At 37.4% G+C, this 21,338-nt stretch overlaps 1 protein-coding gene across 3 annotated transcripts in view; it reads left to right on the top strand.

Moving 5' to 3' along the window:
* Positions 1 to 3,716: 3,716 nt before the first annotated feature.
* LOC142621758 (protein TRANSPARENT TESTA 9) overlaps positions 3,717 to 21,338 on the top strand; it is a 56,122-nt gene continuing 38,500 nt past the window's right edge. The window contains exons 1-12 of one of the 3 annotated variants that reach the window (XM_075795111.1): positions 3,717 to 3,975; positions 5,805 to 5,856; positions 5,956 to 6,032; positions 6,114 to 6,247; positions 6,347 to 6,443; positions 6,574 to 6,631; positions 9,206 to 9,314; positions 9,427 to 9,550; positions 9,636 to 9,822; positions 10,009 to 10,334; positions 19,620 to 19,708; positions 19,784 to 19,854. In XM_075795111.1, coding sequence (XP_075651226.1) covers positions 3,923 to 3,975; positions 5,805 to 5,856; positions 5,956 to 6,032; positions 6,114 to 6,247; positions 6,347 to 6,443; positions 6,574 to 6,631; positions 9,206 to 9,314; positions 9,427 to 9,550; positions 9,636 to 9,822; positions 10,009 to 10,334; positions 19,620 to 19,708; positions 19,784 to 19,854 — 1,377 coding nt within the window. In that variant the 5' untranslated portion in view covers positions 3,717 to 3,922. The remainder of the gene's footprint in view (positions 3,976 to 5,804; positions 5,857 to 5,955; positions 6,033 to 6,113; positions 6,248 to 6,346; positions 6,444 to 6,573; positions 6,632 to 9,205; positions 9,315 to 9,426; positions 9,551 to 9,635; positions 9,823 to 10,008; positions 10,335 to 19,619; positions 19,709 to 19,783; positions 19,855 to 21,338) is intronic. The other 2 variants (XM_075795112.1, XM_075795113.1) reach the window with 2 other exon arrangements.

The raw sequence follows: 21,338 nt of genomic DNA, 5'->3' as shown, positions 1-21,338 counted from the left end.
GCCTTGCTTAGATCTACATGTTTGTATGCATGTTCTATGCTCATATGCCTATGTCTATGCCTTCACATACTTGTATGCTTGGATTTGTGTTCTTCCATGCTTTTATGCTTACATCCACATGCTTAGATGTACATTCACATGCCTACATGCATATCTCCATGCTTATATGCGTAGATCGGTGTATTTACATGCTTTATGCTATCTCTCATGTGCTTGCGTGCTTTATGCCTTATTTATGTGCTGCTTAGGCCTAGACTTTGTTTGTCATGCCATGTGCTTGTAACCCTTTTGTTGCTTTTATCGCATTTTCTTGTGTTTTGGCCTAATGGTTCAGACCCGATCTAGACCTTATGGTCTTTGTCATCATCCATGTACCATTGCCCATATCAAAAAGATTTGGATCATTTCTATTTGCATGTCTATGCTTGCTTACTTCTTTGCTTTATGCTTGTGTTAGCCTCTCTAGTTCTAGGTTTTGTCATGTTTGGTGCCCTCCGTGGGCTTAACCTTGTGTGGTTACATCCGACGCCCATGAGACCTTGTTTGGATGTAACCATTTTGGAGGCATCTCCGGATGCTGGGTTGCTCTGTGCGTACCCTTCCCTTTTCCGCTCCACGCAATGATATGCTTACCATGCTTGTTGTGCCACCCGTTGGCTTTCTATGCATCTTTACATGCTTGCTTACTTGTTCATGCATGAGTCTTGCTTGCAAGTGTATCGTCCATACTTCAACACAATGAAGTCATGGGCATCCGATCCAAATCTACATTTGTCCCCCGTAGACACCATCTTTTGTTTGCCTTCTTTCTTGTTTGCTTGTTTCCTTGTTTTCTTGTTTTCTTGTTTGTTTGCCTTCTAGTTCGCTTGCTTATCTTGTTGCTTGTCATGTCTCCTGCCACATGCTATGCTTACTTCACTTGTATGCTTGTTTGCTTTATACCCATTGCGCATTATCTACACATCTCTTTCTTTCCATTGTTTGTTTGCTAGTTTATTGTCTTTGCCTTTGCATGTACACACATGGAGAGAGAACGTATGGAGCAAAAAGGGCGCAGATGCAAGCATGTATGAGCCAAGTGGCTATGTTCAATAGATTTAGGGGTCTAGCCTCTCCCATTTGGTTATATACTCTTTTAAACCCCCTTCCTTCCTCCCTCCTTTCTCTCTTAGATGGGTTGTATTAGGTATATCATGCCATGTACCATTCGTCCTCAACTCTATAGTATGGCGACCCCTGTTTACTTTCCTGCACCTATATTTTGGGCCATGCTTTAGGGATGTAGGCATTTACTTTCCTACTCTGTGTGCTAGCATTGTGCATGATGTATGTAGATATATACCTGCTTGCTCCTCCCGGTGTGATTGTCATAGTCCATGTCATCTAAGGCAAAGCGCTGCCTAATTTCTGCCGTGAAAGTAAGGTGACATGTCGCTGGATTTTCGCCGTGCAAATCTAGTATTTGCCTGAATGCCTTAAGAAAGCATAGATTGAGACCACACTCATTCAAAAGCCAAACCTCAAAACCCCGTGCATGCAAAGCCCCCGAAAGCCAATGTTAAAATCATGTTTTTCACTACCAATATCTAAAAATTAAGGTTTTATCAAAACAAAGGACTGTCCTTGGACAGGCATTGTGGGCTGCCTAACACCTTTCCCACAAGTAACCAAACTTCTGGACTCAAGAATCAAGATTTTTTGCCATCCACATTAGATCTAGAAAAATGACATTTTTCTTAGCCTAGGATTGGTTATAAAATCAACTAGAAACAGGCGACCAATCATACCTTAGAAAAACCCAATGATTGGTAGCAACTTCACTTACTTTTAGTAATCACCTAAAATTTGGCCAAGATTCCTGCCATATCTCTAAAGGTAGACCTACCTTCCTCCACTGAGAAAGAAAGCACCCGAAGCTCCGCATGAGACTCCTAAAGTCAAACCACACCATTATTGAGAATGGCCTCCAACGGGCCTCATACGCGTAAGAGCTTCACCACGGCGGGTGGTTGAACGAAGGTTCAACGGTTTTTCCCGATCGAGGCCGGGCGTCGACACATATTAGATTAGGAAAAGTGACAATTTTTCTTAGCCTAGGACTGGTAATAAAATCAAATAGAGTTTGAGGACTAATCACACCTTAGTAAAAACTCAATGATTTGTGGTGCCTTCACTACCTTTGGTAAGAATAGATTAAAATTGACTTAATTCAGTCACATACTAGAGGTTCAACCCTTCTTTCATAGCACTTGAGCTCCACGAAAGGGTCGAGCGTTGCCGTGTAGGGTGGTCGACCGTTGCGAGACGTCAACAGGAGGAAGAATAAGACGAGCGTGAATGGAAAGAAGGCTAAATTTTTGGAGTTCTCTTAATTTTTTAAATTGGGGATGTTTTACATTTATTTAGATGAAAAATGAATAAAAAAGACTAAGTTTTAGGGAATAAAAAGATGAATGTGAAGGAAGAAATTCCTAATTTATAGGAGTTCTCTTTTTGAATTCAAAATAAAATTTATTATTTGACATTTATTATCCTATTTTTAAAAGAAGTTACCCTTCATTAATGAGGGTATTTTTGAACTACATAAAAGTCCAGTTCAAAGAGGAGAATCCTCTTATATATAGTATAGATTATGACCTTATTTTTAAAAGAAGTTTCCCTTCATTAAGAGCATCCACATTCGTGGAGCTATTTTTTTAGCTATTTGGTACCACAAAAAGTTATTTTATCTATTTTACATTCTCACTTTACAAAACATTCAACATTAATGGTTTTAGCTTAGCTTTCAACACAATAAAATAATATAAACAACACAATAAAATAATATATTTATTACATTAAACAATTTATTTATTTATTATTTTTTTCCTATTCTTCATTGCCTTCATCACTATCTTCAGGCACCACCTCCACCACCAGTGTGAAACTCAGCACCTAGCAACCCCAAATCAGCACAAACCCAGCACAAACTTAGCACATAAACACAAACACAAAGCACACAAATTCAAATCTAGCACAAACTCGGTGACGATGGGGCTTGGGTAACAAATTAGCAATGGGGCTTGGAGAGATGGGGTCTCAGTGAGATGGGTCAAGGGAGATGGGGTTCTCGGAGGGATGGGTTTGTGGGTTGGCGAGATGAGTTTAGGGAGATGGGTCTGTGGCTCGGCGAGGTGGGTCGGCGAGCTGGCTGGCGAAGTATAGAGGAGATAAGGGAGGTGCTAGAGAGAAAAAAAAATGAGAAGGAAAAAAAGAAGAAAAGAGAGAAGCCGGAGAGAGAGAGAAAGAAAGAAAAAGAGAAAATATTTATTTAATGAGAGAAGAGAGAGAAGTTTAATATATATATATATATATATATATATATTTTGGTTTTAGCTTCTTACTACAATGCATAGCCATTTATAGTTGCACTGTAGATGAGGAGCTAAATTTTTAAAGTTTAGCTCAACCATTATAGCTCACTTTTTAGAATTGGTGATACTAAAAATAGCTATATAGCTATTTAACACTATTAATACTACTGCTCTAATATATTTTTCAACCATATAAAAGTTTTTTATATTTATTTTTATTTTTTATGATTGAGATATAAAAGTCTAGTTGTAGGGTAGACAAATACGGCTATACCAATTAAAGAAGTGAGGCCCAACCCCAGACCGGAAGTGAATTCAATTCAACCCGACCCATGATCCGTACGCCAGCTCCACAACGCCTTTATGCCTCTCTCTCTCTCTCTCTGTGCCTTTCTGTTTCTGGAAATTAAAATTTTTTCTGTGTTTTCATAAAAACAACCAAACAAACAGACAGACAAAAACTACTTTCTTTTTTCACATGCTTCAGCTTCTCTTTTCCGATTGAATTGGAATTCGATTGTTTGGGCTAAGAATGAATTCCAGTTGAGAGTTCTGATTTGCCAATAATCATGTGGCTTCCCTTCTGGAAATCTAGGGATCGCTTCTCCATAGACGAACTCAGGTCTGCTTCCTCTATATTTCTTCTTAATTGTTATATCCATTAATCTTGGTTAAGCTCAAATAATATTGTGTAATTATGCGCTTTTTTTTTTTTTTTTTTGTGACTGACTACAAATTTTGAGTTTCAAACTTATGCACTCAATTTGTGCATAAGTTTAAGAATCGACCAAATAGTCAATTTCTTTTCCTTTTAAAAATTAATTATTAAGGTCAATTTTGTTTCCCTTTTGTGTAAATGATTATTTTATATGATTATGTGTATCAGTGACAGTGACAATGTTTCTCAATCTGTTCATTTTTTTATTATTATTTTATATATATATATATATATATATATATGTTTTTTTATGGAAAAAGAAGTTAGAATTTTGAACTAGCTTAGTATGGTACACTTTCACTGCCTATAAGTGTGTGTGAACAAGTAGCAGATGTGTATATTGTATCATTATTGCCTTTTGGTGTCTGCAAAAGTAAGTGATGATAATACCTTGAGTTTTCAGCGCTAGCATTTGCGTTGTGTGTTGACCTTTAACCGAGTGGCTTCAGTTTTTGGACACCAATTCAGATTTAAGGTAATGCCATAATGAGCTATAATTCTATTGAGATAGGGGTAGGCACCCTTCTCTTTTAATGTCCTTTATGCCACAATGACCTTTATGCTATTTGTCTTTAATGTCCTCTCACATTCAACAAAAAAAATTATGAATATCTGAGTTGAATCTCGAGGTTGGAGGGTTCCCATCTACTTAGGTGAGGATCGGATTTCCTAGACTTGAACTATGAGTGGAAAATTTGATGTCAAATTGTATTATGATGTTTTGAGAAGCTTTCTTTTCCCTGGCAAAGCATATGGGGAGCTAGAGTGCTTCGTGAGGTCACATTTTTCACATGGACAACAGCCCTGGGTATCTGGACTATTGATAATTTGCAAAAGCAACCCATTATGATTTTGGATTGCTGCTGTATGTGAGAATGGTGAAGAGATGGTGGGTCATCTTTTGCTTCAATGTTTATGGCTACCTGTTGTCTTCCTCTTTTTTTTTTTTTTTTTGATAAGTAAATCATTCATTGATTTTAAAAAATGGTGCTACCCAAGTACATGGGTTGTATACATAGAGTAAAACACAGAACAGAACAGCAAGAAACTTAGAAACGAAAGGAAAAATAGTAGAATACAAACGTAGTGAAGGCTGAAGGAATGTAGTAATTCTAGGAACCTTGCAATAGAGAACGAAAGAGAAGGCGAAGACTAGTCATATAATGACTTCAGAAATCCCGCTGTCTCTTGTGTTTGTTTTATTTGGGTTATGCCTAAGCCCAAAGACGATGGTTCAAATGCTGGCTTGTTGGCAAGGCAGGTTCCATAATCACAGGGGTGCAAGAATTTGGAAGGCTGCTCCTTTATGTATCTTGTTGACCATACGGTGAGAAAGGAATAACAGGACTTTTGGTGGTGTTAAATGTCCTATTCCATGTTAAATCCATTGTATGATTGGATGATTGCATTAGGGAACATACCTATTGTTTCTTTTTTAGATTTCTTAGATATGTTGAACTTTAGAGTCTAATCAGTTAGGGTCAGTAGTTTAAAACTTCTTGTGTAATGTAATAGTTCTTTATTTTAATAAATTATTTTATTCATAGAAAAAAATCATATGATATATGAACCAATTCTATTTAGCAAAGGAAATATGCATGCCCTGAGCACAATTCTTTGTGCCTCAGGAGAACTGGGTTATTCCTGGGCTGGTTTGGTGTCTTAAAGAAATTAACATATGATATCTGATGATTGTAGCGAATATTTCTTTGACTAATTATTGTCTAAAGCAGGTATCTCACTGAGCAGTTGACAAAAATTCAAATTGTTAATGAAGTTAACAAGGTAACTGATATCTGTTTTCTTTGCACTACTTTCACTGAATGCTCTCACTGCTATTGTTTTTGTCGATTTACCAATGTTACAAATGGTTCCCTCATGAAGGATTTTGTTATTGAGGCACTGAGATCAATTGCAGAGTTGATAACATATGGTGACCAAAATGACTCAAGCTTTTTTGAGTGAGACTTCTCTATGCATAGTGTTCCTTGATGTACATTTGTTTTTCTGCCAGCAATTTTAGTAATTCTGGCTCTTGGCAGGTTTTTCATGGAGAATCAAGTCATGGGACAATTTGTACGTATACTAAAGATTAGCAGAACTATGATCGTTTCACTTCAGCTGCTGCAGACAATGAGTATTATGATCCAGAATCTAAAAAGCGAACATGCAATATGTAAGTTTGTTCTTGAAGAAAGAACTTAATTTGCACTTTAGTTTCTCTGCAAGTTATATGAATTTTGGATAAATTTAATGGTCTACCCTATTGTTGCAGACTATATGTTCAGTAATGAATACATGAACTACCTAATTACTTATTCATTTGACTTCTGCCATGAAGAGTTGTTGTCTTACTACATATCCTTCTTAAGGTTTGTTTTTCTACTTATAAAAATAAATTGTTGATTTTCCTTGATCCATATTGTTTATCTGAGCCTATTGAATTACTTGAATTCTTTGTTGAATATGGTATTTCAACTGCATGTACTGTTGTTTTTCAAGAGCAATAAGTGGAAAGCTGGACAAGAATACAATTTCTTTGCTTGTGAAGATTCAAAACGTAAGTTTTCTGCTCTTTTTACTTTTTAGTTTGTTAATTGGCGAAAGTACACTTTTGGTCCCTTAAGTTTACTTAGCAAGTGCTATTAGTCCCCTAAGTTTGAAATGAACACTATTGGTCCCTTAAGTTTAAAAAATGAGCCAAATTGGTCATTTTGTTAACAATAGTTAGTCTTAGTGCCTACATGGCTAATAGAGTCATGATGCGGCAAATTTTAAGTGACATGCCATTAAAAATTAATATCCAAAATCTGACTCATTAAAAAACCATTAATCTCTTCTCAAAAAAAAAAAAAAACCATTAATCTATTAGAACCTAGCTTAATTCGGGTGACCTGTTTAGAAACAGGTATTCCCAATTTCAAATTTCATTACCCAGATGAGATATCCCTAACAACACTGTCGTCGACTGCTTAACGCCTCCTCCCTTGAGACATATTCCTCTGACATGCAAACCCACTGGTGCCACATATCTTTTCACAATGAAAAACATATGTTATTTTCTTGAGCTTTATGGGTTAGCTACTAGCCTACAAGCCTATGAGTGCCAACTTCATTCACAGACTATATAAAACTTGGCGTAAATTACTTGCCTCTTCTATATTGTTCTTTTCATCTTGACCTAAACCCAAAAGTAGTGCCGTAGTGGTTACCATTCATCATTCTCTTAGAACCACCACAAAAAACAGCAGATATTATAATCATGCTTAGTTTTGATTTTAAAAGTAAAAGTAATATGTAGGTGAGTTGTTTGTCGCACCAGTGGTTGTGTGCATCAGAGAGATGGGTCGAGATGGAGGAGGATGGCAGTGAGAGCGATGAACAATGGCGTTGTTAGGAACCTCCTTCTCTAATTTCAGATCTGGGCCATGTCATTTGAAAATGGGAATACGCATTTCTAAACAGGTCACCGATTAGATTAGGTTCTTCTACTGGGTTAATATATTTTTTTAATGTCAGATTTTGAATCTTGATTATTTAATATTAAATTTGATACCATTTAACTTAAAATTTGACACATCATAGCTCCGTTAGCCATGTAAGCAATAAGACTAATGGATGTTAATAGATGGACCAATTGCGCTTATTTTATAAACTTAAGGGACCAATAAAGCTCAATTCAAACTTAAGGGACTACTTGTGCTTTGTAGGTAAACTTTGGGGACCAATATTGTAATTTCGCCTTGTTAATTTGTACCATACCTTTTTGACTAGGTATTCTCTTTGAAAAATTGATAACTTCCTTTTAATAGCCAGTAATTAATTAATTGCAGTCATGTGTAACATTGGTCATCTCTACATTAGCTTTGTGAACATGTTCATCAAGTTGTTAGAGGATGCTTCTTGTGAATCTTTCAGCTGCTGTTCAGTTTCTTTTCTTCATGTGATAAGCTTTCACCTCCCTTCTATGGCATCAAGTATGAATTTGTCGGCCCATAGGCCTATTTTTTGTTACTACCACATCTCCAAATTCGTGCTTATTTCACTTCTTCAAATCCTCATTAAATGCTTTTAGCGTGTTATTTAAAACAAAACTCAGCTGCCTTTGGAAGTGATGACCATCTCATGAATCTTTACTCTGCGAAACTTTCCACCTTCAGCTACAGGTTTACGAATATGAATGAGCATTTCCCTTTCTTATGTTGCAATTGTGGAACAGATTGGGAAGTGATCCCACACTGGATGTTAAAGGAACCTCTGTATACAACGCATAAAGGGGAAATCATAGTCAACCACCTGTAAGTTCCTCTTTGCAGTGGGAGATCAATTACCTAAGATAAAGTCCTAGAACTCCAACAGCAGAAGAAAATCCGTTACAACCCAACCTCCACTGAATTACCTCACTATAATTAAGCCTCTCTCCCTCTCTCATAAACGTTGGAATTCCTCCCACACCTACCTGTTAGCTTAGGCTGTCTTTTTTTGGCCCATAAACACCTGAAAACATCTAGTTAAAGAAGTTTTCCTATTGCGAAATAAAACAGTTGTCAATGACTCTCAATTCAAACTTTAAGCTTCTCTACCAACCTTTTCATTAACTTAATCTACAAAAGGCGGGCACAGGCAAGTAGCTAGAAACTTACTCACTTGCTCTATTTTTGTTTATTGCAAGAATACAATGTCCCCGTTCCATTTCTTCAACATGTTCTGAACTACAACTCTCTTGCTAGGGTCATTCACCCTATAATAATCCAGGAAGTTAGATGGTCTTTAGAGGTATGTGATAACCTAACAGCTTTTTTTTGTTCACCCTTTTAACACTCTTTCTAGAGCTCTCTGTACTTATGAGCTGTATAAGTACTTAGATTGTGGATATGAATTATTTCTTTCATAAGCTTTCTTTCTTCCCGTGCACATATTTGATAATAATTGATCAAAACATCTTATCTTGATCAAGGAATTGAAACTTTTCTTGACACCTCTTTTCATTATCAAAGAAAAATAAAAAAAGTTATACTATTTCCTACCTGTGGGTCCAGCAACATCAGCTTGCCATTCCTTTTTAGAATGGAATAGGAGAAAATGGCTGTGTTTTATAGTAATTTGATTTTTATGTTCTCTTTTGTTTGTCTAGGATGAAGTTGCTTCATTTCCACTATATGTTGAGGCAATACGATTTGCTTTTCATGAGGAGACCATGGTCCGCACTGCGGTACGTGCTCTGACACTTAATGTTTATCATGGTGAGTTTCTTGTATTCCTTTTCTGATCAATTTTTTGTCTTCTTATCCCTCTATGTGGTTAAGCGTTACGGGAAAAAGTTTAATATCTAATATGCTGGTTGTCATTTTTCAGTTGGAGATGATTGTGTAAATAGATATGTCACCAGTGCCCCTCATGCGGATTATTTTTCAAACTTGGTTATGTTTTTCCGGAAGCAGTGTATCAGTTTAAATGGATTGGTCTCTGATGCTCTGAAGTAAGAATATTAATAGTTTTTCTGATTATAACATTGATCATAATATGCTTAATTCCTGAAAAGCATCTTTTGGCTACTGAGACAGAAACCCAGGGTCCGACTCAATCTCTACAATTCTTGCTGCTGTAGATGAAATTGAGGACAATCTCTACTATTTTAGTGACGTTATTTCTGCTGGGATTCCTGATGTTGGAAAGTTAATAACAGATAACATTTTGCAGCTTTTGATATTTCCGTTGCTTCTTCCTTCTTTAAGGATAGAAGCTGTTAATGTAAGTAACTTTTTGTCTTCACTATTCCTTTTTTTTCCCTGCTTGTAAGTTTACACACACACACACACACACACACACACACACACACACACACACAGATGTTGGCTTTAATAAGTTTTTTAACACACCTTTTTGTTGTATAAATGCATCTTATTCCTATTTAACATTGGTGGATTGTAAACCCAGGAAATACAAATTGGTGCTGTGGCTTCTCTATATTTAATCTGCTGCATCTTGCGAATCGTCAAAATCAAAGATTTAGCAAATACCATTGCTGCTGCTCTTTTCTTTCCGCTTGAGGCCTTCAGACAAATTTCTGAAGTAAAACTTAATGGATATATGCTTGGTCATGGTTCTATACATGATAGCCAAGCTCAAGGTAATGACAGTCTAATTGGTGTGGATGGCACGCACTTGAGAGTTAATGTACCAAACTCATCTAGTTCTTCACATATTCATCCAGAAGTTGTAATTTGCGAAAGTGATAGTACTGGTTCCAATTTGACTTTGAGGTAAAATATTCAGTTTCTCTTCTGATTGCTGTTATATGATGAATTTCGTGGAATAATTTGATACAATGTTTGTTAGGATTGTTTCTGGTGGACACTATTATTCACCAAGATTTACTCTGAATATTGTAATAGACTAATTTCATAGTAATTCTGGTTTCCTAAAAAGAATGAACATTATGCTTGCCTACCAAATATTTTGTCTAGTTTTTATTTTTATAAGTAAAAACTTTATTGATATCAAAAAGGAGAACACCCTAGTACACAAGGAGTGTACAAGGGGTCAAAAAATCAAGAACAAAAATTACCAGAATTTAAGAAATCAAGAAAAGATAAAAATGATTGGTTCCGCAAAGCAGCCAACCAATCCATTAAAGTTCTAAAGAAAAATAACTTCAAGTCTGATATGGATCTCTCCTTATCTTCAAAGCACTGACTATTTCTCTTCCTCCAAAGGCACTACAATAAGCAATGGGGAACCATCGACCATATATACCCATTTCGATGACGGCCAAATATGCCTTGCCAACATGCTAGAAGCCCCACTACCAATTGCGGCATAACCCAGCTCACTCCAAACAAACCGAACACCATAGCCCACATATCCATTGCAACCGGACAAGGAAGAAAAAGATGATCAACTAATTCACCGTTACACTTGCACAAGTAGCACCAATCAATCTAGTATACTGAGATTTTTCTTTACTTGCATTTATGATTTTGAAGGTCATCCTCTCCACCCTTTGTTTGATTGGTCTCGGTCATGGGGTTTTATACATTGAACTTCCATTTTTGAATTCCAACATTTTGTAAGAATTTCAATTTTATTTGCTTGTAATTGATTAAGGTACTTAATGGCTGAAATTATGTGCAAAGATAGTACATGTAACGAGGAATGGAAATAAGAAGGAAATTAAAAAGTTTTTGTTCATGAGGCCTAGCTACCTCGAATAAGCCATAGATTCTGTTTTTATTTTTATTTTACTTATATTCTTCTTAGTTTTCATTGTGCTCATAGATTCTGTTTTTATTTTTATTTTACTTATATTCTTCTTAGTTTTCATTGTGCTCCTGTTCTATTCGTTATAGGGGTTCTATGTCTGTTTTCATTGAATCAAAACTTTTGAGTTTACTTGTTACGAATTTATGAAAGAGGTTGGAATTCTTTATGCTCAATTTGCACAGGGAAGGAGAGTGTTAAGAGAGTTTTGTTTCATTTTGAGGAATTGATATCTAAGCAATCTCTCGGTCAGTTTGTGAGAACTTTTAGGGAGGGTGATAGAGTTCTTATTCTCTAGCTAGGGTCCAACGCCCGTGGTACCTTTTTGTTGATCCCTGAATTAGCCAAAGGCAAACTTAAGGGATGCATAGTAATACCAGAGGGGAGGATGGGTAGTGGAGGGAGAGGCTTTGGATTCCATATGAGGAAGACAGTAGTCCTGGTTAGAGAGAGTATTGTAGTCAATCAAAGAGGGTTTCCAAAGCACTTCCGGTGGTGGTGGAGGAACCATGATAGACAACGGTGGTGTAGTAAACAATGGAAAGGGGAAACTATCAGATTTTCAAAATTCGAATTGTATCACACTATCACTTCCAGCGGAGATTGCGAAGGCAAGCTTGGGAATGAGAAGGCTTAATTTGGGGCAAAAGTTACATCTATCATTACTGGTATTGTGAGTAACAGAATCAAAGATATGCTGACTTTGGATATCTCTTTGTGTGTGGAGCGTGGGGATGAGGGGAGGTGGGGCATGCTTTTTTCTGTGGTTAGTGAGGTGGGTTCATCCATTCCTAAGCCCAGTGGAGGAAAGAAGGAATAAACTCATAAATCTGTGCTGTCTAAAGATAATGGGCCAAGGCCTAATCATAGAGGTCAATTTGGGCCACAAGCTTTTGGGCATTTTCATAAGCCCAAAATGCAATGTTTTGCTCTAGTTAAAAGTGGCATTACCTCTCCCCAGAATGATTTAGTTCTAGCCAAGCCAAGTGTCTTGGTTTCATCTGATACATCCTGTACCACTCTGATTCAACTTCAACCAAGCCGCGTGTTGGCCTTCTCTGTTTCCTCCATTGTAGGTGACTTACCTCCGGTGTGTCTTTGGGCGAGTACAAGCATACAGCCAGTCCAATCATTCACTAGTGCAAATGTGGAAGAGGTAGTTGTTTTCAACCCATCTTTTCTTAAGACAACTATGAGGTCTAAATAAGAGGCTGTCTAGGTAGTTCCACTGCAAAGTTTAGTGAGTTCAGAGTTTTCAGAGCCTATTTCCTTTGTTGGGTTACATAATCTTCATCTGACTATTAGGGATTTTGTTGAAGATCTGGAAAAAAACTTGGCGCAATTCTAAAGATTGGATGCTTGAGCCTTGTGATGGGAGGTAAAATATAACTCCACTTTCTCTATGCCTATTTCCTGAGACTCGGTCATATACTTTGTTTTGGAGGGAGAAGGTTGTCCCAGGTATGGATTCTATAACTAGTAATGGGCATGTTATTACTGAACAAATTCTGTTTGATCTACCTTTGGATGGGGGGAATTTCACTTGGTCTAATTCTAGAGAGGTTGTTTCAAGGTCTAGGTTGGACATATTTCTTTTGTCAGTAGATTGGGAGGATAAGTTTCTATTTGTCAATGACGGATGTCTAGGTTGCTATCAGATCATTTCTGATTCTTCTAGAGGGTGGTAATTTCCAAAGAGGTAGGAGGCCCTTTAGATTTGAGAACATGTAGCTAAAGGGTGAGGGTTTCGTGGAAAGGGTACATTCCTAGTGGGAGTCTTATCAATTCCAAGGTACTCCTAGTTACATTCTAGCAAACAAACTAAAGGCTTTGAAACTTGATTTGAAGAGATGGAATGTGGATGTTTTGGGCAATGTAGAAGAAAGGGGGAAAAAGTTGCAGAAGGATCTTAGTGAGTTGGAGGCTGTTAAGGATATTCATGATCTTACTGGTGAGAAAAATAAGAAAAGCAAAGAATTCAAGGAGAGTTAGAAAAAATGACACTCTTGGAAGAAATTTGTTGGAGGTAGAAGTCTAGAGTTCTTTGTATTAAAAGAGATAGGAACACAAAATTCTTTCCCCATGATGCAAATTCTCATAGAAGATTTAATACCATTGATAGGCTTATGGTGGATGGTAGATCAAGGGACCATAGTGGAGTGCATTACTCATTTGTATAGGTAGCTTTTCTTGGAAAATGAGGTCCACAGGCTTGTTTTGGATGATGTAGAGTTTTGTAGAATGATGTAGAGTTTTGTAGAATTTCAGTAGAAGATCCTATTTGGTTAGATAGAACTTTTGATGAGGATGAGGTGTTTGGGGTGATTAATGGTTTCAATGGTGATAAGTCGCCAAGTTCAGATGAGTTCTCTCTATGGCCTTTTTTTTCTGTCTTGTTGGAGCATTTTGAAATCATGTATTATGAATGTATTTCATGTTTTTCATGCTCAAGCTGTGTTTGAAAAGAGTCTTAATGCTTCTTTTATTACTTTTATTCCTAAGAAAACTGATGATGTGGACGTGAAGGATTTTTGACCTATTAGTCTAGTGGGCGGGATGTACAAGTTTTTTTCTAAGGTGTTGGCTAATCATTTTTGAAGGGTGGTGCATGGTCTTATTTCAGATTCTTAGAATGCTTTTGTCAAAGGTATCCGATTTTAGATTCTGTTATAATTACATTTGAATGCATTGATACTAGGTTGAAGGCAGGGGTGTCTAGGGTATTGTGAAAGTTGGATATGGAGAAAACGTATGATCATGTGAATTGGACCTGCCTTATGTATTTGCTTCAGCAGTGTGATTTTAAAAAGAAATGGAGTTGGTGTATAATGTGTTGTATTTTAACTATTAAATTCTCCATTTTGATCAATGGTATCCGATCTGATCTTTTTGGGAGCTCTAGGGGAGTTTGTTATGGGGATCCTCTATCCTTGTTTTTATTTGATATTGTGATGGAGACTTTGGGTTGTAGGGAACTTCACTTCCTCTGAAATACTTGGGGCTTTTATTGGGTGCTGCTTTTAAAAGAGGACAATTTGGAATCCAATTCTAGGGAAGATGGAGTGGAGATTGGCCAGATGGAAGAGGTTTCATTTATCTAACGGGGGTAAGGTAACTCTTACTAAAAGTACCCTCTTTAGTTTGCCTACCTATTTCCTTTCTCTTTTTCTTATTCCAGCGAAGGTGGCTAATCATATGGTGAAAGTACCCTCTCCCGTGTACTTGCTTGGCTTTTAATTAATAAAGACATTAGTTAATAAAAAGATTTCTTAAGGAACTTTGTGTTCATTTGCTTGTAATTGTTTAAGGTACTTTGTATTCATCATCAGGAGCATAGAGTCCTTTTTCACCTTTAATAAAACTTCTATGACATAAAAAAAAAGATTTTGAAGGTCATCTTTATGTCAGGCAATGGTCAATTTGGAACTTTTTTTTTGGGGACATCCAAAGGATCATCCAAGAGCATATAGACAATGTCATTAAGAAATGGGGGAATTCTGAGCAATGGGTTCTTGAATTAAGAGATAGGAGGAGGGTTGCGATTCTGATTCTAATCTCTTTGCCACCAGGAGATGCCGTTGATGGTTTTGATGAATCAAATCTTTTGGTGATGGTAGTTGGGGTGTCATCGGAAAGGAAATAATATTAGGACATGTAGAAGGGGATGATGTTGTCATGGAGGATTTTGGATGTTTGTTCCGAGGATGCTTTTCAGTCTACTGAGGGGTGTTCGTTGCCTTAAATTGTTAAACCATTGGCTTTCTCTAGGCCTATGGGTGTTAGGGATAATGTGAAGGGCCAACAGCTTTGGGTGTGGGGATATTGATGGGTAAGGATAATTACTCAGAGTGGTTCCAAAGTAAATTCAACGAGTTTGATGATTTTTTGGGGACATCTCTCAATGGTTTGGAAAGGCCAGCAACTGAGTTTTTGTTGGCTGTTAAAGCTGAGTTACAGCCTATGAAGCACGGGTGTGAGTGCGGGTACGGTTGCGGGTGCGGGTGCGGGACTCGGCAATTTTTGAAAAAGGTGGGTGCGGGTGCGGCGGGACTCGGCAATTAAAAAATTATTAAAAATATTTTTATTTATATTTTCTATATATTTTTACTATTAAAATATTCTTAAAAAACATATTACTATGCCTTGATTCACAAAACAAAGAAAGAAGAAAGCAAGAAACACAAAACACAACACAAAACCAAAAAGAAAACACAAAAGAAGTAACAAATATTCAAAATAAAATTGAGGAATGACAGATTTAGGGTTTTTGGGTCTCATTTAGAGCTGATTTCGGCTGTTGCGGCATGATTTAAGGCCTATTTCGGCCGTTTCGGGACTGTTTCGGCTGTTTCGGTCGCCGGCCGATACGTCCCAATACGGCCGAAACAGCCCGATTCTGGCCGAATCGGCCCGAATCTGCTCGAATCGGCGCGATTCAAGCCGAGTCGGCGCGAGTCGGTTGGAAAAAAAAGGAAAACACGTGGCCGACGCGGCACCGACTCGCGAGCAACGGCGTCCCTCGCGCGTTGTCGCGCCGCGTCGAACGCGGGTGCGGCACCTTCGGCGCCGCGTCCGTGCTTCCTAGGTTACAGCTGAGGGCAACTGAGGAAAAAATTTAAAGAATAGTGAAGAGTCTAGGGTGGAAAGGAATAAAGGAGTTGAGGGGTCTATTTAGTTATGTCAATTATGGTTCAACATCAGCGAGGCGCAGTGGTAATTGTAGGGAAAGGGCTCTGATTGTTTCTCAATGAATTTGAAGGTTTTATCCAAGAATGTGAGAGGCTTGAATGAGAAGGAAAAGCAACTTCAGATACGTAATTTATCATGTGCTTGGAGGGCTAATATCGTTTGTTTCCAAGAGACGAAATTAGAGTGGATCACAAGAAGACTTGTTAGAAGTATATGGAGTTGTTCTTATATAGATTGGTTATACTTGGGTTTAGAAGGCGCTTCTAGTGGAATTTTGCTCATGTGGGATTGAAGGGTTGTTGAAAAAGTAGAAGCAGCAGTGGGGCATTTTTCGGTTTCATGCAGGTTTAAAAATGTCATTGATCAATTTGAGTGGACTTTCATAGGTATCTATGGTCCAAATCTGAATAGGAAGCGTCAATGCATGTGGAAGGAATTGGTAGGCCTAGATAGCTGGTGGAATTTGCCATGGTGTTTGGGAGGTGATTTTAATGTTATCCGTTTTCCATTAGAGAGCTTACAGGCGGAAATATTTGCTCATTCCATGTATGAATTTTTAGACTTTATTTCTCTTCTTGGTCTAATAGATTCTCCTTTGGAGGAGGCGTTTACACATGGTCTAACTCTTCCTTAGCATCTAGAATAGACCGGTTTCTCTTATCTCTGGTTTTGGCAGAGTATTTCACACATTTCTCCCAAAAAATGCTACCTAGAGTGTTATTAGATCACTTTCCTATTTTGCTAGAGGGTGGGAGTCATCAAAGAGGGTGAATCCCCTTTCGTTTTCAGAATGTGGCTGACAGCGGAGGGGTTTTTGGACAAGGTGAAGTCATGGTGGGAGAATTACCATTTTCAAGGGGCTCCTAGTCACATACTTGCCAAAAAATTGACAGCTTTGAAATTGGATCTAAAAAAGTGGAATAAAACAGATTTTGGTAATGTCACAGCCAAGAAACAGCAGCTATGGAGTAAATTGAATGCCTTAGATGTTCAAGAGGAGACTCAACCTCTAACAGATGAGGAAAAATTGGAAAAAGCTAGCCTTCATTCTGAACTTGAAAAGACCACTTTGTTAGAAGAGATTAGCTGGAGACAAAAGTCTAAAGTGCTGCACTTAAAGGAGGGGGACTCCAATACGAGGCTTTTTCATAGGATGGCCAACTCCAATAGTAGATATAACTGTATTGAGAATCTTATGTTTGATAGGGTTTTGACTTCTAACCAGGATACGATTTCCGATTGTATTACGCAATTCTATATGAACTTATACTCTAATCAGCAAGTTCATCAGCCTTTCCTGGATGTGTTGGATTTCCCAAGGATTTTAAGAGAGAAAGTGGAATGGTTAGAGAAGGTGGAAAGGAAATTAGAAAAAAATTATATTACCTACTTATTTTCTTTCTTCATTTCCTATTCCTGCGGCTAATTGAATTGCAAGACTTAAGCGGAACTTTTTTATGGGGTGGCCTAGGGGATGAACCCAAATTTCATCTTGTTAAATGGGCTACTATTCTTGCTCCACTTTCTTCGGGTGGTTTAGGGATTCGGAATTTGAGACTTTAATGTGGCTTTGTTAGGGAAGTGGTTGTGGAGATTTGGGCGAGAAAGGGATGCCTTATGGCATCAAGTGATAGAGGTGAAGAATGGTTGTGAATGGGGTGGTTGGTGTTCTAGCTCAATTTTTGGTCCCTATGGAGTTAGTTTGTGGAAAAATATTAGACGGAGGTGGTCCTCTTTGTCTTGGTTTATCTTGTATGAAATTGGAGATGGATCAAAAGTGCAGTTCTAGCTAAACTGGTGGTATGGAATGACTATTCTTGCTGAATGCTATCTTGAATTATTTAGGATTTGTCAAAACAAGGAGGCAAGTGTGGCTGATCTAATGTGGTACACCAATTGAGTTCTTCATTGGGATATACATTTCTTTAGGGACGTGCATAATCAGGAATTGGAAGCTTTCTAGAGTTTTATGGATCCCATTTATGGCACTCCTATACGGGGGATTCGGGAGGATAAGAGGTGCTGGCTACCTAATAAGAATAAGGGTTTTATGGTTAGCACGTATTACCATCTTCTAGCTAGCCATAATGATAATTTTTTCCCTCGGAAGAGCATTTGGAAGCTGAAAATTCCTTCTAGAGTGGCTTTCTTTGTATGGACTGCTGCCTTGGGGAAATGTTTGACAATTGAAAATTTAAGGAAAAGAAATGTATGTATTTTGGATTGGTGTTGTATGTGTAAGTGTAATAATGAAACTGTTGACCATCTCTTCCTTCATTGTCCGGTTGCTATGGATCTGTGAGCTATGGTTTTTGATTTATTTGGAGTATGTTGGGTTATGCCAAAGTCTGTTGTTGAGCTTCTTGCTTGCTGACAAGGTCGATTTGGTCGCCATTGTATTGGATATATATGGATCATTGTTCCTCATTGTTTGATGTGGTGTCTTTGAAAGGAAAGAAATAGTAGGGGCTTTGAAGATAGTGAGCGTTCTATGCTTGATTTCAAGTTATTCTTTTTTAAAACCTTTTTGGACTGATTGTTGGTGCAGAAAAACCAACCCTTTTTTTTTTTAATTTTGGATTTACTTGATTTATGTAATTTTTTTATTTGATCTGTACACCGCTGTATACTCCATGTGTACTTGGGTGTCTCTTTTTTGATATCAATAAATCTTTATTACTTATCAAAAAAATATATTTCTTTTCATGTAAAGCAATGCCACCTCCTCGCTTTGTAAGAACATGGTGGAGGAAGGGCTATAAATGAACTAAGCCGATCATAAAAAACTCGGGCTTGACTTAATAAAAAGCTTGTTCATATTTGTTTGTTTTATAAACAAACAAAACTTGAGCATTATTTTAAGGCTTGTTTAATAAACACGCTGAGTCCAAGAAAAAAAATGTTCATGAACAGGCTTGTGAACATCAGAGCTTGATGAAAAAAAACAAGTGGAGTCTAGGCTCATTTTTGGGCTAGGTAATAAGCTTGATATGAGCGTGACAGATAATCCCATATAGTACTTAGACTTTAATTAATTGGGAGTTGGAATCACTTGCCCAAATCAAACAAGCTTGATATTGTGCTTTTGTTGGATCTCAAGCTCAAAAGCTTGACGTCAAGCTCGAGTTTAAGCTTGATATTGAGCTTGAGCTTGGCTTGACTAATAAATCAAGCGGAGCCAAGCCAAGCTCAAGTTTTTAGAGTTTTTTACGAGCTCGACCTTGAAAATTATTGTAGGCTTAGTTCAAGCTTGAACTAAGCTTGAACAATTTACTTTTGTTGTCAAGTCAAGCTTAAACATTTGTTCCTCAGCAAAGCTCGGGTCGTTCACAGCCTTGGGTGAGATCGTGGGTTTAAGACCCACTCTGTGCTTGTGTAACTTACCTATTGATTAAAAAAGATGGGGCAATGTTGGCTTCTCTTAGCTTTGCCTCTACCTTACTACCACTTATTTACATTTCTCCTAGTCATGACTAGAATTATTTTTTTCAGTCTAATTGCTTTCTTGTTTCTATCATTGGTAAGTTATTTAGAGACCATCATCTCATTTTGCGTTTTATTTTGTATTCTTTTCATTATGATAGTGGTGATATGTGTAGGGAGGCTTTACTTTCTTTCCTGACAAGTGGGGATGATGTACTGGTGTTGGGTTCTTTAGGTGTGCTGGCCACCTTGCTGCAAACAAAAGGTTATCTTGCTGACATTTGGCTTACTTCACCACTGCTTCTATTTCTGTTTACTTACTGAGTATTTCCTCCTGTAGAATTGGATGAATCAATGCTAGATGCTCTTGGAATTCTTCCTCAGCGCAAACAGCATAAGAAACTCTTACTGGTATCTAAGTTCTATAAAAAAAAATGAAATAGAAAAAACTCTCATTAGTATTGTTGTTGTGAAATTAAATCCTTTAATTTTTGGAATTTGTTTTATTTCATATGAAGATTGTTTTATACCTTTGTCTTTGTGAATTAGATATTATTTTGTGTTTGTATGCTGCAAAGCTCTAAATTTGAATTTGAGATACTGCTTGAATTCTGTTTCTCACTTGCATGATTAGGCACCCTACATATACCATAACCTTTGTTACTAATATTCAAGTACTTTCATGAACACTCATGTGATGTGGTGTTCTATGAATAACTTTGTGAGGATATTGTTTTTTTTGGGGGGGGGGGGGGGACGGGTGATGGCTTGCTTGAAGAAACAGGCAGAAGAAAGGGAGAAAAAAAGGGCCTTGGGGGGATGTGAAAAGATGAAAGAAGCCAAAAAAGTTTAGAGATTTATATCAAAAAAAATTCTTCTTATTTTTGGACAACTGGGGAATATGCAAACCTTGTTAATACCTTTTTTTTGGAGATGCATGCTTTTTCCCATTCAAAGCTTTATTAGTGAGCTCCCTAAAAAGAGAGTACCATGAAGAATGCCTGTAAAGACCAATCCATTAATCGACTTTGTGTGGCATTAATGCTGTAATTATCAGACAAACAGCAGAATGGGAAAGTCAATTGATTCAGGATTGCTAAGTCAGCCCCTGTAATCAAGACTGATGAACTGATGTTGTCACTTTTATCACAACAGCACTACAACTAAAGCTTTGCTCCTTTAACAAAAAAATTTGACTGTCTTCAACTAAATGAAGTTGAAAGAACAACCAAAAATAATAAAAAGAGCAATAGCTGAAAGGTTACAAGAGAGGAAAGATAAAGAAGCATAATACATTGTATGCAAGAAGCATTTGACTTCATTAACTGAAGGTCTTGTGGCATCTCCCAACAAAGGGGCGTATGGCATTTCACCACAAATGGGCATAAGATATGTCGTTGCATAAGAGGCATCTGACCTGTCACAAGCACTGAATGCTGAGAATTCACTTTTATAATTTTTTTAGCCTAAAAAATTGTCTAAACTACAGCACTTTATATGCAAAATTTAAGGAGGTTACTTCTTGCTGGAATGTACTAAAAGGTCAAGTAAGCAAGCAGCATCTAAGCAGCTGGGAGGTACTTACAAAGGACATTGAGGGGGTGAATGTAGTATTGTTAGACTTATGGTTAAGTGATTAAATTCATTATTTCCTAATAGCTTAAACTTTTGGGACAATCGGTAATTTAACATGGTATTAGAGCAGGATATCCTGAGTTTGGTTTCTGTCTTCACTCTACCTCCCATTTAAAATGTTAAATTCCCACTTGTTGGGCCCCCACTTATTAAGGGGAAGTTTAGGCTCACAAGTGAGGGGGAGTGTTAAACTTATGGTTAAGTGATTAAATTCACCATTTCCTAACAGCTTAAGTTTTTGGAACAATCGGTAATTTAAC

This window comes from Castanea sativa, chromosome 1, assembly GCF_040712315.1.
Source record: "Castanea sativa cultivar Marrone di Chiusa Pesio chromosome 1, ASM4071231v1".
Lineage (NCBI taxonomy): Eukaryota > Viridiplantae > Streptophyta > Magnoliopsida > Fagales > Fagaceae > Castanea > Castanea sativa.
This window is presented reverse-complemented; position numbering and strand designations above follow the sequence as displayed.